Here is a 17,820-nt window from a genome sequence, read left to right as displayed (position 1 = left end):
ATGGTGAAGAGGAAAGAAAAAGATGCATCGTTTTTGAAAAATGAAATTGGAAACCACAATTTGCTGCCATTGCTGCTCATTCAGAGGCTGAAAGCTTCTCAATATGAATCAGACTGCACAGGAACTGTCAGGAAACAAATATTTCAAGTCTTTGCACAGTTTTTCAACAAGATTTATGTCTGGCCTTTGACTAGGACATTCTAACACCTTCATATGCTTTGCTCTAACCCAATCCAACTCGGATTGAGTGTTTAGGGCCATCTCGTTTCCCTGATGGTGTCAAAGGAAAGCAGTCCCACAGCATGATGCCACCATCACCATATTTTACACTACAGATTAAATATTCGACCTGAAGGGTTTGGTTTCCTGCTAAACATCAAATGCTGAAAAGGTTTTGTTGTTTTAAGTAAAAGTACAAAACTTACTTCACAACTATCTGCGTCTTTGTTAATCTTATGAAATGGCAACAAAACACTGAGGTTTATGGTTGCAACGTGTAAAAATGTGAAAAGTTCACGGCTGTTTGAGCCACACTGAGAGGCAGTGAGGCTGGTTTTTACATAGGAAATCAGTCAACAGCTGAGAAAACAGCAGAAACTGAGAATTAAAACGAAACAGTCCTCTCTTCAGTAAACCTGAAGATAAAACTCGTCTTCTTCTCTTTGCTCTCCTCTTCCTTTTAACTTTCATTTCTTGGCGTTTCTCTGAACCTCCGCCCGTTCACCGACTTCCTGCTCCCCACACTGAGCACTCCCACTCTCATGCACTCCACCAACCTGCTGCACGGAAGAAAAGCTGTCAGTTCAACAGACTGCGCTCCTCGCTGCACGCAGACCACGACAAAGGTGAGTCGCTCCTCGCTCTGTTGTCGCTGTGGGAGCCGTCGCTCTGATAAACCACCGTAACCTAACATCTTCGCTTCATCTTCAGGTTTATGTGGATCTTAAGAAATTTCTGAGCCATAATGTTTATCTGGGTCTTCAAAACGAACTGAAATGTTCACAATATTTGATATTTGATTGAATGTAACCGACATAAAGAGGCTCCTCTGACTGATCAAAATATTTTTTAATTGAACATTTACATAAAAAGTGAAAAAAAATCCTCAAAATTTGTATTTTCTTAAGCCTCATACGGATGGCTTGAGTACGTTTTTAAATAAAGGAGGATGATGATGATGTGTGCGATTTAAAAGGAAGGCCGGAAAAAAGTCAGGCACTAAAAATCACCAGAAGTTTCTGACTTTAAATCACCAACAATGAGCCGAAAGGATGGTTTCAAGTGTTTATGTTAATTAACTGTTCTTCTATTTAATATGGACATGAATTAAGATTATTCCAGCAAATCAGATTAGATTTGCCAACCAGGCAAAAGAAAATAGAGATATATTACGTTCAACGATGTTTTTTGTTATAACCAGAAGAATATGTGTAACGGTGACAACATATTGTTCAAATGTGAAAATTATATTGTTATAACATGAAAAGTATGATGCGAGGACAAAGTTTTCATGTAAAACCGCGTCTCTTGGACGGCAGCGCTACACTTCCGCATGAAATCAGGGAGTCGAACTGTAAATATTTTGGCTCATTAGAAGCTTAAATTCAACGAACCAGAGCCAGATAAACCGTTTTTACAGAGAAAAACACCAGAACAGAGCTAAATCAAAATGCTGCCGCGTCATTAATCAAACAAACAATCCAAAGTTTGAGATAAGATGAAGGGCCGGAAACCTGAGTCATGATCGTCGATCTTTTTGATGCATGAATACATTTTTTCCTTACATCTATCATCCCTAGCAAATTGCATCTCTTAGTGTGTTTTTATTATTGTTATTACATCCTCGTGTTATTGTTAAAAAACTAAATCAGTTTTGGAGGGCGACCATGTTTTGGTGGGGCTGTAATTATGTCTTGCTCCTGTTTTACGATGACGACTTGTATAGTTTCGTTTCACGATATTGTCTCCATTTCCTCTAATAAATGTCTGAGAACTTCACAGAAAAGCTGGTTTATTTACCGACAGATGGGCTCCGATTACTGATTAGGTAACATTTGAAGGCATTTATATCAGGATAACGAGGAGCTAATTAAAAATCTGCAGCGCCATTTAAGACTTGTACTCATAAAAAATGTTTAAAAAAAAATACATAATTTTTCTTCTGCTTCATAATTGTTTAATTCTTTGCGTTGGTCCATCACATAAAATCCTGGTAAAATACAGTGAGGTTTATTATGTGAAAAAAAGGACAAACTTAAAGGGAGTGTAAATAGTTCTAAAAAGAAAGCAATTATAAAATAAAACATCTAAAATTATATATACTTATACGACATAAAACATTATTTTAGGTTTTTTTTAGAAACATTTTTAGTGAAAGTCTTGTTGAGAGAACATTAACTCATAATAAAAATAGGAGTAATTTTGAAGCTAATGCTAGGTTAGATGCATTTTGCCTTAATTTGGGTTAGCTAGCTTTCATGCTACATGTTTTAAATCAATGAGGTTAAGAGTCCAAATTATCTGAGGAATACAACCAAAGCTAAAAGTGGTTACTGGAATAAAAGGAACCAATTTCTGATAACACAAAATGAGTCATGCTAACACATGCTAACCCATGTTAGCTTAGCTGCTGCACCAAGAACAAAATGTACAAGACATTTTCACCTTAAGAAAGAACAACAGTTTGATGATAGTGAATTAATCTTCATCTACATGTTATCAGACATTCTCAGTAAAAAACAAAAAACAGCCAGACATATTTAAATGTTTTCAGTTTTTATGCTAATGTGCAGCTGCTAGCGTAGCGGTTCTCAACGTGGGCGGTACCGCCCCCCAGGGGGCGTTCAGAGGACGGCAGGGGGCGCTGGCGGACATTTTTACAAAAGGGGGGCGCTGGGATGCCTTTGGGGGGCCTTTGGTCGAAGGTAAACTTTACACCTTAAATCCACAACAACACCAGTTTAGATTTTGAGCAACTTGGTAAAACTGTACTGTGTAACATTAAATCATGCTTGGCTGCAACTGTATCGATGGCAGCTCTTCTTCTATTCAGTGTTTGTAGCTTCATGGCTCCGCTCCGCATCAGGTCAGCGTTACACCAGCTGATGACGCTGCTGTGATTCACTTTGTCTGGTATTTATGTAGGCTACATATGTTTTGGCAGTTCTGTGATCATGTCAAAGCAGCAATTTATATTAAAAAGTGTTTTTTTCCGTTTGAAAGCTGCCCGCTTCCATGGAAGGACAACAGAAAATCGCTTTTATAAACATGTAATTACTGAAATCACGATGCCCTGACTTTGTATCCCTCTGAAAAATGAACCCATTTAAATAAAGAAATAAAGAAATCCCTCCATGGGTGATACCACGATAGAGAGCGTTCATTTTATAGCGTTAACACGGTGCTGTAAGTGGTCCGGTATGAAACGGAGGTGATAGAACAACACAGCACTTTTACATTTCAATAATCAGAATGCAGAAATTGTTTCCGTTGTTTTAAAAGGTTTATGTCAGTCTGCCTTTTTCCCATCGATATGTTTCCCGACCGCCCTGCACCGTAGGGGGTAAAAAAAACAAACAAACAAACAAAAACAAAAAAATGCCGCGCACATTGCGCTAAACTCTGAAACAGGAGAAGCGGGACATAAAACGGAGCGACGAACTAGATGTGAATTATGGCATAAAAACAGAGAATCCGACGCTGAACAGTGAAAAATCAACACATGATGTGAAACACATGGTGATTAGGCGGCGCAGCTGGTGATGAGGGAAAATTACTGAGGGTAAATAAACGATCAAATAAATTTAGCAACAGGAAAGAAACTAAAGTGGACATAGCAATAAACCAAGAGAGGATAATATTAATCAAATGAAACTAAATTGACATGAATGAAGAACAAAATGCAAGAATAAACTAAGAAACTAAAGTAAATATGGAGGAATAAACTGGTATGGCAAGACCTTTTGAGCAATAATTAATACAGAGGACTGTATGCTAAGAATAAACAGACACTTCCAGATAAAAGGTAAAATAATATTGTTGAAGTGCCATGGGCAGGGGCGCAACTACACATTATTCAGGTGGATGCGAAAACATAAATCGGCGCCCCCCAACGGAGGAGCGTAGAAACATACGCTCGCCTCCCTCCCAGCTCCCCTCCTCCAGACGCCGATACATTTAGGGCAAAACTCGTTACATTTACCTCGTTATGTGCGCGAGGTGAAGGAGCGTAAGGGGCGCGAAGTGTACGGGAAACATAATCGGTGCGCCGATTCAAAACATCTACAATAATGATAGTAACATTAATAATAAAATAATTGTCAGTACAAAGTAACCTACAAATTTTTTGGTGGGGGGCGGTGAGGGACCTGGATTAGGGCTAGGGGGGCGCTGGCCTGAAAAAGGTTGAGAAACACTGTGCTAGCGGTTGATAACAGCGTTTCTGATGTCTAAAAATGAAACTTAAGTCTCTGATTTTCTCCACAACACTAAACACATACAGCCTGAGTAATGTTTTAGTTATCAAAATGTGGTGCTTGGGAGCCTATTTTAAGCTATTTAATGTAAAATTGGTAAATTTGAATTATTTGATGACTTCAGGCCAGCTTCCAGACTCAGGAAGTGAATTGTCAAGTGCAGCACTTCTCTCTGTTAAACTTTGACAAACTTAGGTGAAGTGTAGATGCTTCTTTATGACAAATGCTACAGTAGGTACGTTGTGGTTTTCAGTCTCTTACTTTCCCCTCAGAAGAATTAGCATAACAGTTGCCACAGTAACGTTAAGAGGAAATAACAGCGGACATCGTACTAAACAGATCTGAGTTGTTACACATTCTCATTTGAATACCAAGCAAACAACACATATTTACAGTTGGATATTCTTCTAGCATCCAAAGAACTTGCATGGTTTCCCACCTCTTGTCACTTTCTGCTAAAATAGGCACCAGGCGTCACAAATGAGCATAAAATAAAAATGGACTGTTAATGAAAAGCAATGTTTATAATATATTGAGGCTTCCAGAAGTATTCCATGTACTTAACAATAAAGCAGTTGCATGAAAATGTGTTGTGCATTGTAAAATTATCTCTACACATAACCCTGTTGGTAAAACATGGTGGCGGCAGCATCATGCCATGAAGGTGCTTTTTCTTTAATGGGAAAAGGCAGGTCTGGCTTTAAGAGACTTTCTGGTTGACTGTGTGACTCAACCTACATGGAACATGTAGGACTGAGGCAGCCAAAAAATACACACACAATTTGTTAAATTTGCCAAAATTGGTAAATTGAACCTACTGGAAGGCCACAAAATTCATTAAATTAAAAATGCTAAAATTAGTTTATTGGGATTTTTTCTAACTGCTAAATGAACAACATTTTTCCAAAAGTCTGCACATCATTAAATATCTAAAACATTAAAAGGGCTTCAAACAATTTCCAAATTTTTGGGGGTCATCAATTGTTTTCCATTTTTCTGGCCAAATTTTTACTATCCTTGATTTGTGGTTGTCAGGGACCAAAACAAAATCAATGGAAATGTTGGTGATATGGCAAGTTGAAGTTCATTATTTAATGTGTATTTAATCTTTTGTTAATTAAATTCTGAAATTGGCAGAAATGGGCAGCGTAGCCAAAAGATTTTACTCAAGTAAGAGTAAAACAGTATTTGGTAAAAAGTCTACTCAAATACTGAATAACTGATCAAATTATCAATCGTTTAATATTTAAAAATTACATCATCAGACAGAGCAAAATGTCACATAAAGTGGAAATTTGGGTATTTTAAGAACTAAAATGCCAATAATTCATACAAGTAACAAAAAATAAAATTAGGCAAAAATATATATATATTTTTTTTCAAATCAGTTTCTTTCAATATAAAACTGATGAAACTTCAACAGAAACAGCAGGTGTGTGTGTGTCTGGTGAATTTCTGGTTCAAACATGTTTGTTTTTCATTCAGTGGGTAAAAAATCCAGAATTTGTATTCAAGTAAGAGTAGAAATACTTTAAAATAAAATTGCTCAGGTCAAAGTAAAAATTCTCCTGAGAGTAAACATTTTTCAAAAAAGTAACTGAGTAACTGTACCTAGTTACTGCAGAGCTCTGGCCACTGTGTTTGTGTTGTGGTTAGAGACGCCGCTGCTGGTTAAATCCCGTCTGTTTCTGTGTCATGTTCTCGTTTCTGGCAGAGCCACTCGCCTCATCAATGATGATTTAAACCCCCGTTAGAGCAGCGCCGTGTTCTCTTCACCCTCACCGTTGTTCACACAGGAAGTGAGGAAATGTTTGCTTTCATGGTTTTACTCAGCCACCTGTTAGCTTGAAAAATAACAGGATCGTCACCCCAGATGCTGCGGTGACGGCGTGAGGGCAGCTCCAGGAAGCTGAGCTGTCATTTTCAGATTGTTGTTCTGGCTTATTGTTGTCTTCCACAGACATACAAACCTCTGGTTGTAATTTAAATTTTACAGATTTCTGTCCATCTTTGAGGTTCCCAGATGGAGTTTGCTTGCAGCCATGTTGTATGTAACTGGGGCCCAGATGGAACGGGTGAGTAGCAACATGGACTTAGAAATATATCACGCTATTTTATAGGACTATTGGGATAAACAGAATGATGATACACTATGTGTTACTTCATTTTCATGTGACAAATGCTAGTCATCTTGAAAAAAGTGATTTATATCACTAAGCTGCACAGAGATTCTTTATTTAACTGTATTTACTATTTATTGATGCCTTTGTGCCAAAAAACAGAAGAAAAATCGATGGATCTAAATTCTACAAGAAATTGTATCACAATAAATGATAAACGATCTGATAAATGCCCATCCCAGACCAGTCCATTCCCTCAAACATGAGGAACCTTTTATCAGAAGATTCTAACAAAAGTTTGTCTTCAAACCTTTAGCAAGTTTTAAATAACTAAGACCAAAATGTGACCAAATACTTTAAAGCTGGTTCAGCTGTTTGTTCTGCTGAATTCATCAAAGCTTTACATATTTCGTTTCTTAATTTACACAATCATTTTCTCTCTAACAGCAGGCAATTCTGAGTTTGGACCCGACTATGAAAACAGTACGATTCTACAAACAGGTAACTTTCTCACACACTTGAGCAAAAAGTCAACATTTTCCAAGTCCTGCGCTTCTGAACAGTTGTTTTTCTCTCTCAAGTGAACGTTTTTATTCTCCAGAGTATTGCAGCGAGATAACAGGAAAGCATATTAAAGAGGAAACCTCCATGCCCATGTGTGTGTGTGTGTGTGTGTGTGTGTGTGTGTGTGTGTGTGTGTGTGTGTGTGTGTGTGTGTGTGTGGGCATGCCTGCAAAAGCAGAAAAGAGAAAGACTGTATAGCTATGCAGTTTGCAACTCAACAAGTGGAAAGTCCGTGATGTCAGAGTAATTTTGATGCATGTGGAAAAAGTCAGGCAAAATGTGTTTAAACAAGAAAGAAATTAAGAAGGAAACCAGAAAATACAAAAATAAATAAGAAATTATTTAACAGTGTAACACAGTGGTCCCCAAACTACGGCCCGCGGGCCGGATCCGGCCTGCCTCCACATTTGGTCCGGCCCTTTGAACAATACCAGAGAGCATTTAGATTTTTTTCATATACTGTATTTTCCGTACTATAAGCCGCTACTTTTTTCCTAAGCTTTGAAACATGCGGCTTATAGCCCGGTGCGGTTTTATATGTGGATTTTTCTTCAACCACCAGGGGGCTCTTTAGTAGGAAGTGAATCACTGGAAGTCAAAATTGGAAATAAAAGAAGAAAGCGCCCATTAAAACGGAATTAGGTTTTAATAGGGAATTTAAATTTGAGAATGTTGTTGATCAGTTAAATAGCATTGAGGGGAAAAAGAAGATTTTTCGGGTTTTTTAAATAATACTGGGATCATTATGAGAATTTGAGGTATAGATATTAGGATCCAGTAGATGGCAGTAGTGCAACAATAATGGATGCAAGCTGCTGTTGAAATCTAAACAAAGAAGAAGAAGAAAGCGCCCATTTTCATTTAGCACATGCTAGTAGCAACACGAAGGATCAGCACTTTTACTGTTACAGTTACTGTTCAGAAACTACCGTAATCAGTTCAGTTAAATCTAAACTTGGCAACTTTTCTTTTTCAACCGCAATAAATGTGATATTCAATTGACCTGTTATGACTCAATTGACCTGTTATGTTGGGTGTCCACCACTCTCTGCTGCATCGCTGTGGAAAACCTGGAGCGGCAGAGATATCTGCAGCTTGTAGTCCAGAAAATACCCTATTTATTTAATAAATAGTGTTATTTCCTGGATTTGTTTTGTGAAGAGACCAGACAGGGTTATTTGATTGTGCTTTCTGGAAAACAATACATTTTTACATTTAGGCACTCCTGCAATCGTCACACTTTCTGTTACAAACTGACTCCGGCCCCCCACCAGAGAAGGGAAAAGTTATGTGGCCCTCACAGGAAAAAGTTTGGGGACCCTTGGTGTAACAAAAAAACAATAAAAATACACTGTAAGAAGCAAAGATGTAGTTGCAATGTTAAAAAACAACATGAGAAGGAAACAGAAAGAGCTCAAAGATCAAATTGGCAATTTCAGATCAAGTTAAAAATACATTGCAAAAAACCTAAAATCAAAGAAAAGATTACATTAAAAAAACAAGGCACACTTGAATTGTGCACCTACTTGTGCGTAAGGATGAATCCTCCATTTTCTCCACACTGTACACTGGAATTACAGGCGCCACTTCAACCAAAGTTTTGAAATCGGGGAACATTTCTCCAATTGAATTGATCAGAAGATCTGACGGGGATTTGTGATCCTGTAAGCTCTCACTTCAGCGGGAAAACAATCTCACACCAGTAATTCACACGCTACAAAACCTCCTTACCTCACGTATTTAAAAAAAATACGTGAAAATATTCTGTTAACATGACCACTTGATATATAATGTTAAAAACAGAAGAAATCTTACAATGTACCAAGTTGTACACACTGGAAATGCTGACTGCATGCAAATGATATTTTTCATCATATTTGCACAACATGAGATCAAATTTACTGTCCTCAAGAGAAGAATGTAAGGAAATCTGCCGTATCAAGGTGTCTCTGTAGTGACAAGATTGTTTTTGTACATAAAGAATTGAGAAAATAAGCCGTTTAATCTATTTTTGATGCATATCTAACACTTGAAGCTTCTTGTTTCATCAGGTCCACTTCCTCCGCCGCTGCCTCCTCGCCGCCTGAGAAAACCTCGACCCACTTCCCTTCCCAATATGCCTTTTCTCCCCTCTCAACTTCCTGTCACTCCTCTCTCTCTCCCTCCTCCGGTTCCTCCCAGACGTAAGTGGCCCTCAGTCAAACTCTTAAAGATTAAATCTGTCTGAAATGTAATTGTTTTTCCAACCGATTTCTTCTGCTTCTCTCAGTTGATTTGCTGGAAGAAGAAAATCGTTTTAAGGTCAACATCAACGTCATCTCACTTGGTCTTGGAAAACTGGCTGACATGAGCCAAGGTCAGGACACACACACACAAATCAAATGTTATCATTTTCCCATTAGTTTATCCTATGTCTGTTTTGCAGATGCAGGTCTGGAGACCTTCCAGAACCCGGTGATTTGTGGGAAATGTAGTGCTGCACTGTCGTGTCTCAGCTCAGTGTGGAAGAAGGTAAATATTATTTCATGGCAATATAACCTGGTTTTTGTTTTATTTCTCCAGTTAAAGACCATCCCCCCTGTAAGAACACACATTAGCATGTTAAGTTGCTCCTCTGTTTTGCAGTTGTGGGTGTGCGAGTTCTGTGGATTGGAAAACGGTGTAGACGAAAGTTTGGCCCAGGTGTGCATCGGTCAGCGTGCGGGTGTGCGCACTGACGACCTTTACCTGCCGAGAATGAGCGAAGACGACTACCAGAACCTGGAGGACACGATGGTTGTTTTCTGTGTGGACATTTCTGGCAGCATGACGGTCACAACAGAGGTGTGTGTAAAACAAAAAACTAAAACGAGGTGCATTATGCTAAATTTTAATTATGCATGTTTTTGTGCTTCCATTTGATTCTCTACTGCCTCTAAAAACAGCGCAAGAGCCAAGTGCTTAAAAAAAAACATGCAGATGGTTTCTGGCAATAAGTTAAAGTTTGTTGGTGTCTGGAAAATGAGTAGTTTCAAAAACCTGCGGAATGTAACATCGCAAATCAGCAGGCACAGCACCGTTACCTAGCAACCCCAGCCTGTTACCTAGCGACCTCAGTGAAGCCGAGCATGTTTGGCCAGCTGGTTTTACCGCTGTATGTGCTGTACAATGTACAAGTGTTTTGTTGTTGACTAAACATCTATAAACCACTTGCTCAAAAGAGACTAACGTCTTATTATGTAAGAATGATTTTGTGCAAAAACTAATGAACTGTGAACTATGTTCATGGAAGCAAAATAAGTCAGCTTTAAAGTGCAAATAGTTTTTTGTTGGTAAACTAGGTGGGCTACTTAGACTTCCATCTTTTTGTTTCTGTGCAAATTTGAACATTTTCATGAACATTTATTTAGCTCTGCAATATTTTTGCCTCATTAGTTTGAATTTCCTATGGATTACAGTTTGGTATAACTTCGTCACAGCCCCACGTTTGGGTGTAAAACCATTTCACTTAGACACACGACCAAGTCAGGAGCTAGAATAGAGGAGCGTTGTCGCCATAAAATTTCCAAATACACCCAAAAAAAGTCACTAGATTCATCACTAGTTGCTTTTTTGAAAAAAAGTCACTATGGGGGTCAGAAAAGTTCATAAAAATAACAACAACGTGGATAAGTTGACCTCACCACTGCTGACCCCTCTGCTAACCCCCTTACTTGGCCACGCCCCTCAGTGTCAATTTTTTTCAAAATTTGCCAAAGTAACACTTGCCAAGTGTAACTTCGGCAAGTTACACTTCACATCAATCCATCAAATTTTTCCACGTGCTGTCATTACACAAATTTGCCATGGTTAGCTATACTTTAAAATACAGTAAATGGACTGAACTTATATAGTGCTTTTCCAGTTATTTTTGACCACTCAAAGCGCATTACACTAGAGTCACATTCACAGATACGCAGCTCGGTAGGCAATTTGGGGTTAAGTGCCTTGCCCAGGGGCACATCGACATGTGGCAGGAGGAAGCTGGAATCAAACCTACAACCTTCCGATCACAAGATGACTACTCTACCCACAGAGCCACGGTCGTCCCCAAGTCGTCTACCTTTCTGCTCCGTCTTTATTTACTAGCTGAACCTCAACCAACTGAATTTAGGAGCAACTTGAGAGCAAACAGCTAAAAGATCTGCATGTTCAGCATCTCCAATAAAAATAAATGTAAACGATCTGTAGAAATACCAAGAACAAAAACCACAAGTGATAAAAATCTGGTGTTTCAGCTCTGATAAACAACAGACTAAACGGCAGTACGTGACACTGATGAGAAGCACTTAAAGCACAAATGTCACTCCCACAACAAAGATTCAGCTTTCACAACAGATACGATCTCTCTGCTTTCGGTTTCACAAACACGTCTCCATTAGATTCAATCAGAACGCTCAATTTGGCTTTTCACTGCTCTCTTCTGAAGTCTTCTTGTTCTGTTAGATAAATAACTTCTGAAAGGGCATTGTAAGCGTACCTCCATGTTTTATGCATTTGTAAGATGGTCGTTTTGTTGTTTTAAGTAAAAAGAGAAAGAGCTGCAAGTAGAAACACCTACACAAGTTTGACCCCATTAAACCACAAAAAGGTCACAGTCTCACGCACAATCACTTCTCTATGATTTCTCTTTAGGTGACTTCAGACAGCGGCCCAACACTTCACATATCCAGACTAGAGGTGAGATATTAATTTGTTGTTGATGATTGAATTAAATCATGTGTAAAATCTATTGATTGTGGATTACTTGGCGATTTGTTGTTGTCCAACAGGGAATCCAGGATGCTCTTCAGAAGACGCTAACGTTCACGCTGCAGCAGACGCCGCATCGTAGGGTGGCCCTCGTCACCTTTAATGATGAGGTAGAACTGATGTGCCGGTCACGTTTGAGCCTAATCGTTCATATGAGTCGTCTTTTAGGATGCATTCACACCAATCCTGTTTAGTCCGTTTCAGGCAAACTGTAGTTTTTGTCTAAAAAGTCCAGTTCGTTTGAGGAGGTCTGAATGCGTAATCGAACACTGGTCTGCCTTCAAACCTCGGTCTCGGGTCAGTTGAAGTGAACTCTGGTCTGGTGCGGTTTGAATACATATGTAGTGAAGTGTGACAGTAGGAAATATAACATCATTGCAATTTTGGTCTCCAATCAAGCTAAGGATTAAAATTATTGGTCAGCTTCCCACCAGAAGCCGATGATTTGGGTTATCTAGAGAAAACAAATAGAGGTGTAATTTTATATCAACTTTCTCTACGTCTTGACATTTAATTTCTGTATTTCAGATAATTTTCCTTCTTTTCTTTAATAATTGAATTTCTATTGGATGCCTCTATCCTATAACAAGGTCCTCATTATTATCGAACAGTTGTGTGAACAGCTTTTGACTCAGAATGTGCGGTCAGTAAGGTCCAAAGTCGAATAAAACCTTAGAAAATGAAGCATTTAAAGATAAAATGTGATTTTGTTGTTTTAAGTTTTCTGCTGCCTGCCCTTCAGGTTGTTATCTACGGGGATGGCACTCGGACTCCGCTCACCATCAAGGACTGGGCAGTGGTTGACTACGAACACATCTGGAAACAGGCTTTGGGTTACAGCGTCCCTCACTGCATCGCTGAGACATATCAACATCTCACCCAGAGAGTCAAAGAGTAAGAAATTCAGTAAAAAAAGTAAACGGATACAACTTATTGTCCAATATAAATTTAAATGATGTATAAACACAGAAACACTACTAGTGTTTTAAATTTCCGTATCTTTCAGGTTAAGGGAAAATGGAGCAACAGCCCTCGGGCCGGCAGTGTTAGCTTCAGTAGCTTTAGCATCAAAATACCCCGGCTCCAAGGTGAGTGAGGAGTAACTCCTACCAACATCGACATTTCTAAAAACTGAGAATTTCCTGAAAATCAGCCAAACACATAAAATAATAAATCTCCCAGCAGGGGGCAGTCGGAAACTCTTTTTACATATCATTTAAAATTGACTTTTTAAAAATTTACATTATGTTATAATGTTATTCCCACATCAAAAACATACATGGAGTGTTGCCTTGATTTTTTTTTATATATGTTTGAGAAATCCTTTAATCTCCATGGAAACCACTCAGCTGTGCCAAACGCCTGGGTGGACATAGTCCCTGTTATATGAGCTACGTCTCAGTGAAACGCTGATAAAAACGTCATCAAAGGGTTAATAATGGAGCAATGTTGTGATGACTTCCTGAAGGCGGAGTTTTAGAAAAAGGAGGAGCTTCTTAAAGAGACAGACGCCCAATTTCAAGTGAAATTTCATATTTAACATACATAGCATTTTTATAATGTCTGGAGGTAACATAGCTACCTCTTTATTGGTATAAAATGGCACTATGAGCCTGGAAAATACATAATACTGCCCCTTTAAAACAAAACATATATAAGCTAGATCTTATGCTAAAAATTAAGGTTCTGGTGTGTAATTTTATCTGAGGAGTTGTGTGTTTAATTCAGTTGTTTAGCAGCCCTGACCAGTTGTATTACGGCTTTATTTCAATGTGTGCTGCAGGTCATTTTGTGCACTGATGGCAGAGCCAACATCGGACTCGGTGACATGGAGCAAGCTCAGTCCTCTTATGCAGAGGCTCCATATTTCTACAGAGAGCTGGCTCTGCAGGCGGTAGAGAAAGGGTCAGGAAACAAACACACACACTAACCTCACCCATTAACTCTACGCTTAAATGTTTTTGTTGAATTCTTAAGGATAAATAAACAACTTCTTGTTTTTTCAGAGTCATAATCTCAGTAATGTCCTTTAAAGGGACAGACTGCTGCCTGGCTGACATTGGGAGAATGGCTGATGTGACTGGAGGAAGGGTGAGACACAAAATTAAGGACATTTAACTGTTTATTTTTGGCATAAAGACACATATTCATTTATTAAAATGTCTAAAGAAGAACAAAGTACCTCTGTTTACATTTAAACTACAGGAAGCTGGTTAGGCAGCTTATTTACTTAGCATGATGGCAATTTTGCAAATATCTACCAAAGTTTAACTGAACCTATTGTACAGGTGTGTTCTAATTTTTGTTTGTGAATGTGTTGGTGTTTTTTGGTGTGAGCTGTAAGCACTTTCGCCCAAAATATATCATATGGCAGTCAGAAACGCAGAAAATTAGCTAGTAAATAAAGAATATTTTTTGTATTCTAGTTTGGAGGTCAGGCATTACAGCAGCAAAATAAAAGCATGCTGAAACGGAAAATGTTATCCTTCTTGTCAAGGATAAAAAAATATATAAAATGTGATCATAAGTTGATGACGACGTAGGTTTATGTTTTAAATATCAAAATACTACCTGCCGGGTGGTGTGACCTTTTCTGTTTTATCCAGTTTTCACCCCATGCCATTGCTTTTTATTTTTAAGCATTTACGAGACACCGTGGCAAAACCTTAAACTGCTGCTGCCCCAGTTACTCAGCAGGTCGTTGCTAGGTAACCAAAGACTAAGTGAGTTGCTAGGTAACCAAAGATTGAGTGAGTTGCTAGGTAACCAAAGATTGAGTGAGTTGCTAGGTAACCAAAGATTGAGTGAGTGAGTCCATGTTTCTAACCCAGCTGAGAAAGCTGTGAGAGGTTGAGCGGATAAAGCCTTTCCTCTGCCTACATCCCCCAGAATGCTGTGCGGTTCTGGATCGAAGTTCTGTAAATATTGAACATTTAATCAGAGATATTATCTATTGATATAGATTACGTTTCTATTGTGATATATATTGATTTATTGGCCAGCCCTAATGTAGCTCATCTACAGTTTGACAGATTGCTGCCAGAAATAAAAACGAAAATCACATTTTACAATATTTCAAGATACAACATAGTTAGACATATTGAGTTTTATTTTGAAAGTCTATACCCATAGCATTTTTAAAGCATTAACCTATTTTAAAAACTACTGTCAAGAAATTGGTTCCTCAGTTGCTAAAATGTGAACAGAGGAGCTCTGATTTATACAGTGTAACTTGGCAACAAAAATTCACTTTTGAATCTAAAATGTTGCTCATTTTCTCATGATTTTTGATTAATTGTGATTAATGAATTACATTAACTCGGTTAAAAATTTTAATCGAGTCCCACCACTAATCACAACTCATCCAGAGACCATAAAACCTACACTGCCATTGTGAAGGCTTCATAAAAAAATACATTTTAAACTCTTAGATGTTTTGTACCCCTCAGGTGAACATTGTTAGCATCGGCACCATGGCGACAGAGATCCAGTCCATTTCTGAAGACAACGTGTTAGCAACAAGTGTCACTGCAACCCTGCTAGCTCCTGATGGAGTGTGAGTGGAGACTGAAATCAAACACACACAAAAAACACTCAAAAATAAAATTTCAAGAGGGAATCTGAAACTAAATTATCAATCTCAACTTGATATTGATATTATCAATATTTTGGACCTCTAATTCTTGATAGTTGGTCAAAATGTTGTGGCTGATAGGTGTATTGATATATGAAATAGTTTTGACAACTGAAACATTTCTACTCCCTGTAGATATTTCCCATATGAGGAGGAGAACAATCACAAACTGGTGAGAGAGATCGGAAACGTAACAAAGGGACTGGAGATCACCTTCCAGTTTGCTGTGAAACCAGATTACATGGACTGTGAGTTAGTCAGAAATAGAAAAAACCTTTTAGTGCAGAAACAAAAAGAATATCTCCAAGTTTTGTTTTGCTAAGAGATGTTGTTTGGTTGCCAGATTGTCTCCAGAGGAACACGCTTCCATTCCAGCTGCAGCTCTGCTTCAAGACCAGAGACCAGCAGAAAGTCACCCGCATCATCACCGAACAACGGCCAGTAGCCACCAGCAGGTTAAAAACAAAACCACAGCTTATTCCCAGTATCACCCAAAACACCAAACTGGTTTGTGATTTAGATTATTTGACATTGACTTCAATTGGTCGGTTTTGTCTAAAGTCAGATTCTCCTGGGAAGACTCAACATGGCGGTGCTGGCTGTCCACTGCGCTCAGCTCTGCGCCGGTTTAGCCATGGACGGGCGTGTGACTGAAGCACAGAGGCAGCTAGCAGCTCAACAAGACCTGCTCCATCACGTCAGGTACTACCAACACTGCCAGACAGGAAGTAGTGAGGAAACTACTTCCTCTCCGAGATCCAAGTATGGTCTGGTCACTTTACATCAAAACCATTGAATCTCGCTGAGAGTTTTCACAACAATCCATCAAATTTTGAATTTTTTCCACATGCTGTCATTACACATCTCACTGCATGTTTACCAGACATCTGATAGTCCAGTAGACTCGGTTTGATTAGGGACGAAAATTGCAACATTTGTTTTGTTTCCAGCGGCTATTACTATGATCGCAACTTATTATTTTAATCAGTCACAAGCATGTTCAGAACTGAAGAAGCCTTTTGAATTTGAGGTGAAACGCCTTCACGAAAAAAGACAAGAAGAAGAAGAATCCCATTAGAATGCTGAGAGACATGTGTGGGAATAAATCCATTCATTTTAAAAGGCTAAAGTTAGATTATAAGATTTGGTTAACTTTAATAGTTTGGTTTAAGCGTGTTTTTTTTGTGCATTGATTATTTTCTGTCTCCACTGCAGTAGGTTGAGGCCAATCCAAAAGGAAGAGAGCATCTATGGTAACTGGATGGAAACCATGACGACAATTTGTGGTGACATGAAAGCAGACTCTCAGGTGCCTTTGCATTTATCATAACACCAGCCAACACTTTTAGTTTTAGCCATAATAAAGTTAAACTGTGAAGAGAAAACATGCCAAACATGTTAAGTTTCACTGATTACGATATTAAATGCTGTGGAATTTAGTGGCGCCTGATAGCATGTAGATTAAAAGATTAGAAGAAAACTGTTAATTCTTTGTAGCAAAATGCTAATGTTTTACAATCTTGCAGTTTAAATATCCCATAAATGCACATTTGTTTCCTTATTTTGGAGCAGTCTCTGTCGGACGAAGCAGCTGAGGTGGTGTACAAGATGAAGAAAGCCAGAAGCATCAGCAGCAACTACACGGCACCCGTCAAGAAAAAGACTTTAGGGAGGAAAAAGGTCATGGCAGCAAAAAGTTAATTCTACAGAGAGAAAAACATACAATTTGAATTCATGAACAGCTTATTTGTCTATGCTGTACCTGTGCAAAAGCTGCAATTTTAACATACAGCCAAAAGTATTTTGGTATTTTATTTTCATAGTTTTATACTGAAGTTTAAGAATGTATTTTTTTAGATAACAAATTTGGGTTGAATGCAGTCCAAAATGGATCATGCTCTCTGAATAAATCCGAGCAGAGCCATTAAGCCAAGTGTTATATTTCTGTTTTATAGAAAGGTCGTATATAATTTCTCTATGTTTCATGTCAAATAAAGACTTTTATGTTTCATTGCAAAATAAAATCATGTCTCATTCTATTTCTTCTAATTTTTCATACTTAATTCAAATTACCTTATTTGATTTAAGGCCCTATCTCAACTATTCTGGATATTTTATAAAATAGAGATTTACTGCTCAGTTAAGCTCTAGAATCAGTGGAAATGTTTTTTTAACGGTGTTGAAAGTGGAGATTAATAAGAACTGAGTTTGTGGTGTTATATATGTGGGTTGTACAAAGAATAATCAAAAATATTGC

At 38.3% G+C, this 17,820-nt stretch overlaps 1 protein-coding gene across 3 annotated transcripts; it reads left to right on the top strand.

Moving 5' to 3' along the window:
- Positions 1 to 745: 745 nt before the first annotated feature.
- LOC103480606 (circularly permutated Ras protein 1) lies at positions 746 to 17,601 on the top strand. Of its 3 annotated transcripts, none has more exons than XM_017310466.2 (19): positions 746 to 845; positions 6,472 to 6,550; positions 7,043 to 7,096; positions 9,211 to 9,342; positions 9,429 to 9,515; positions 9,585 to 9,670; positions 9,785 to 9,982; positions 11,813 to 11,857; positions 11,950 to 12,039; positions 12,672 to 12,823; positions 12,936 to 13,017; positions 13,713 to 13,834; positions 13,936 to 14,020; positions 15,379 to 15,485; positions 15,699 to 15,811; positions 15,907 to 16,018; positions 16,125 to 16,265; positions 16,779 to 16,872; positions 17,136 to 17,601. In XM_017310466.2, the coding sequence occupies exons 2-19, from the start codon at positions 6,499 to 6,501 to the stop codon at positions 17,262 to 17,264; spliced, it is 1,881 nt and encodes a 626-aa protein (XP_017165955.2). In that variant the 5' UTR covers positions 746 to 845; positions 6,472 to 6,498; the 3' UTR covers positions 17,265 to 17,601. The 3 variants fall into 3 exon arrangements, 2 of the variants coding, with proteins under 2 accessions (XP_017165955.2, XP_081455753.1); XM_081599627.1 differs by having other exon boundaries at positions 776 to 845; positions 6,491 to 6,550; XR_001777565.2 differs by lacking the exon at positions 17,136 to 17,601 and having other exon boundaries at positions 16,129 to 16,265.
- Positions 17,602 to 17,820: the final 219 nt, after the last annotated feature.

The sequence above is a fragment of the Poecilia reticulata genome, chromosome 18 (genome assembly GCF_904066995.2).
Source record: "Poecilia reticulata chromosome 18, P_reticulata-male-v2, whole genome shotgun sequence".
NCBI classification, from domain to species: Eukaryota; Metazoa; Chordata; class Actinopteri; order Cyprinodontiformes; family Poeciliidae; genus Poecilia; species Poecilia reticulata.
This window is presented reverse-complemented; position numbering and strand designations above follow the sequence as displayed.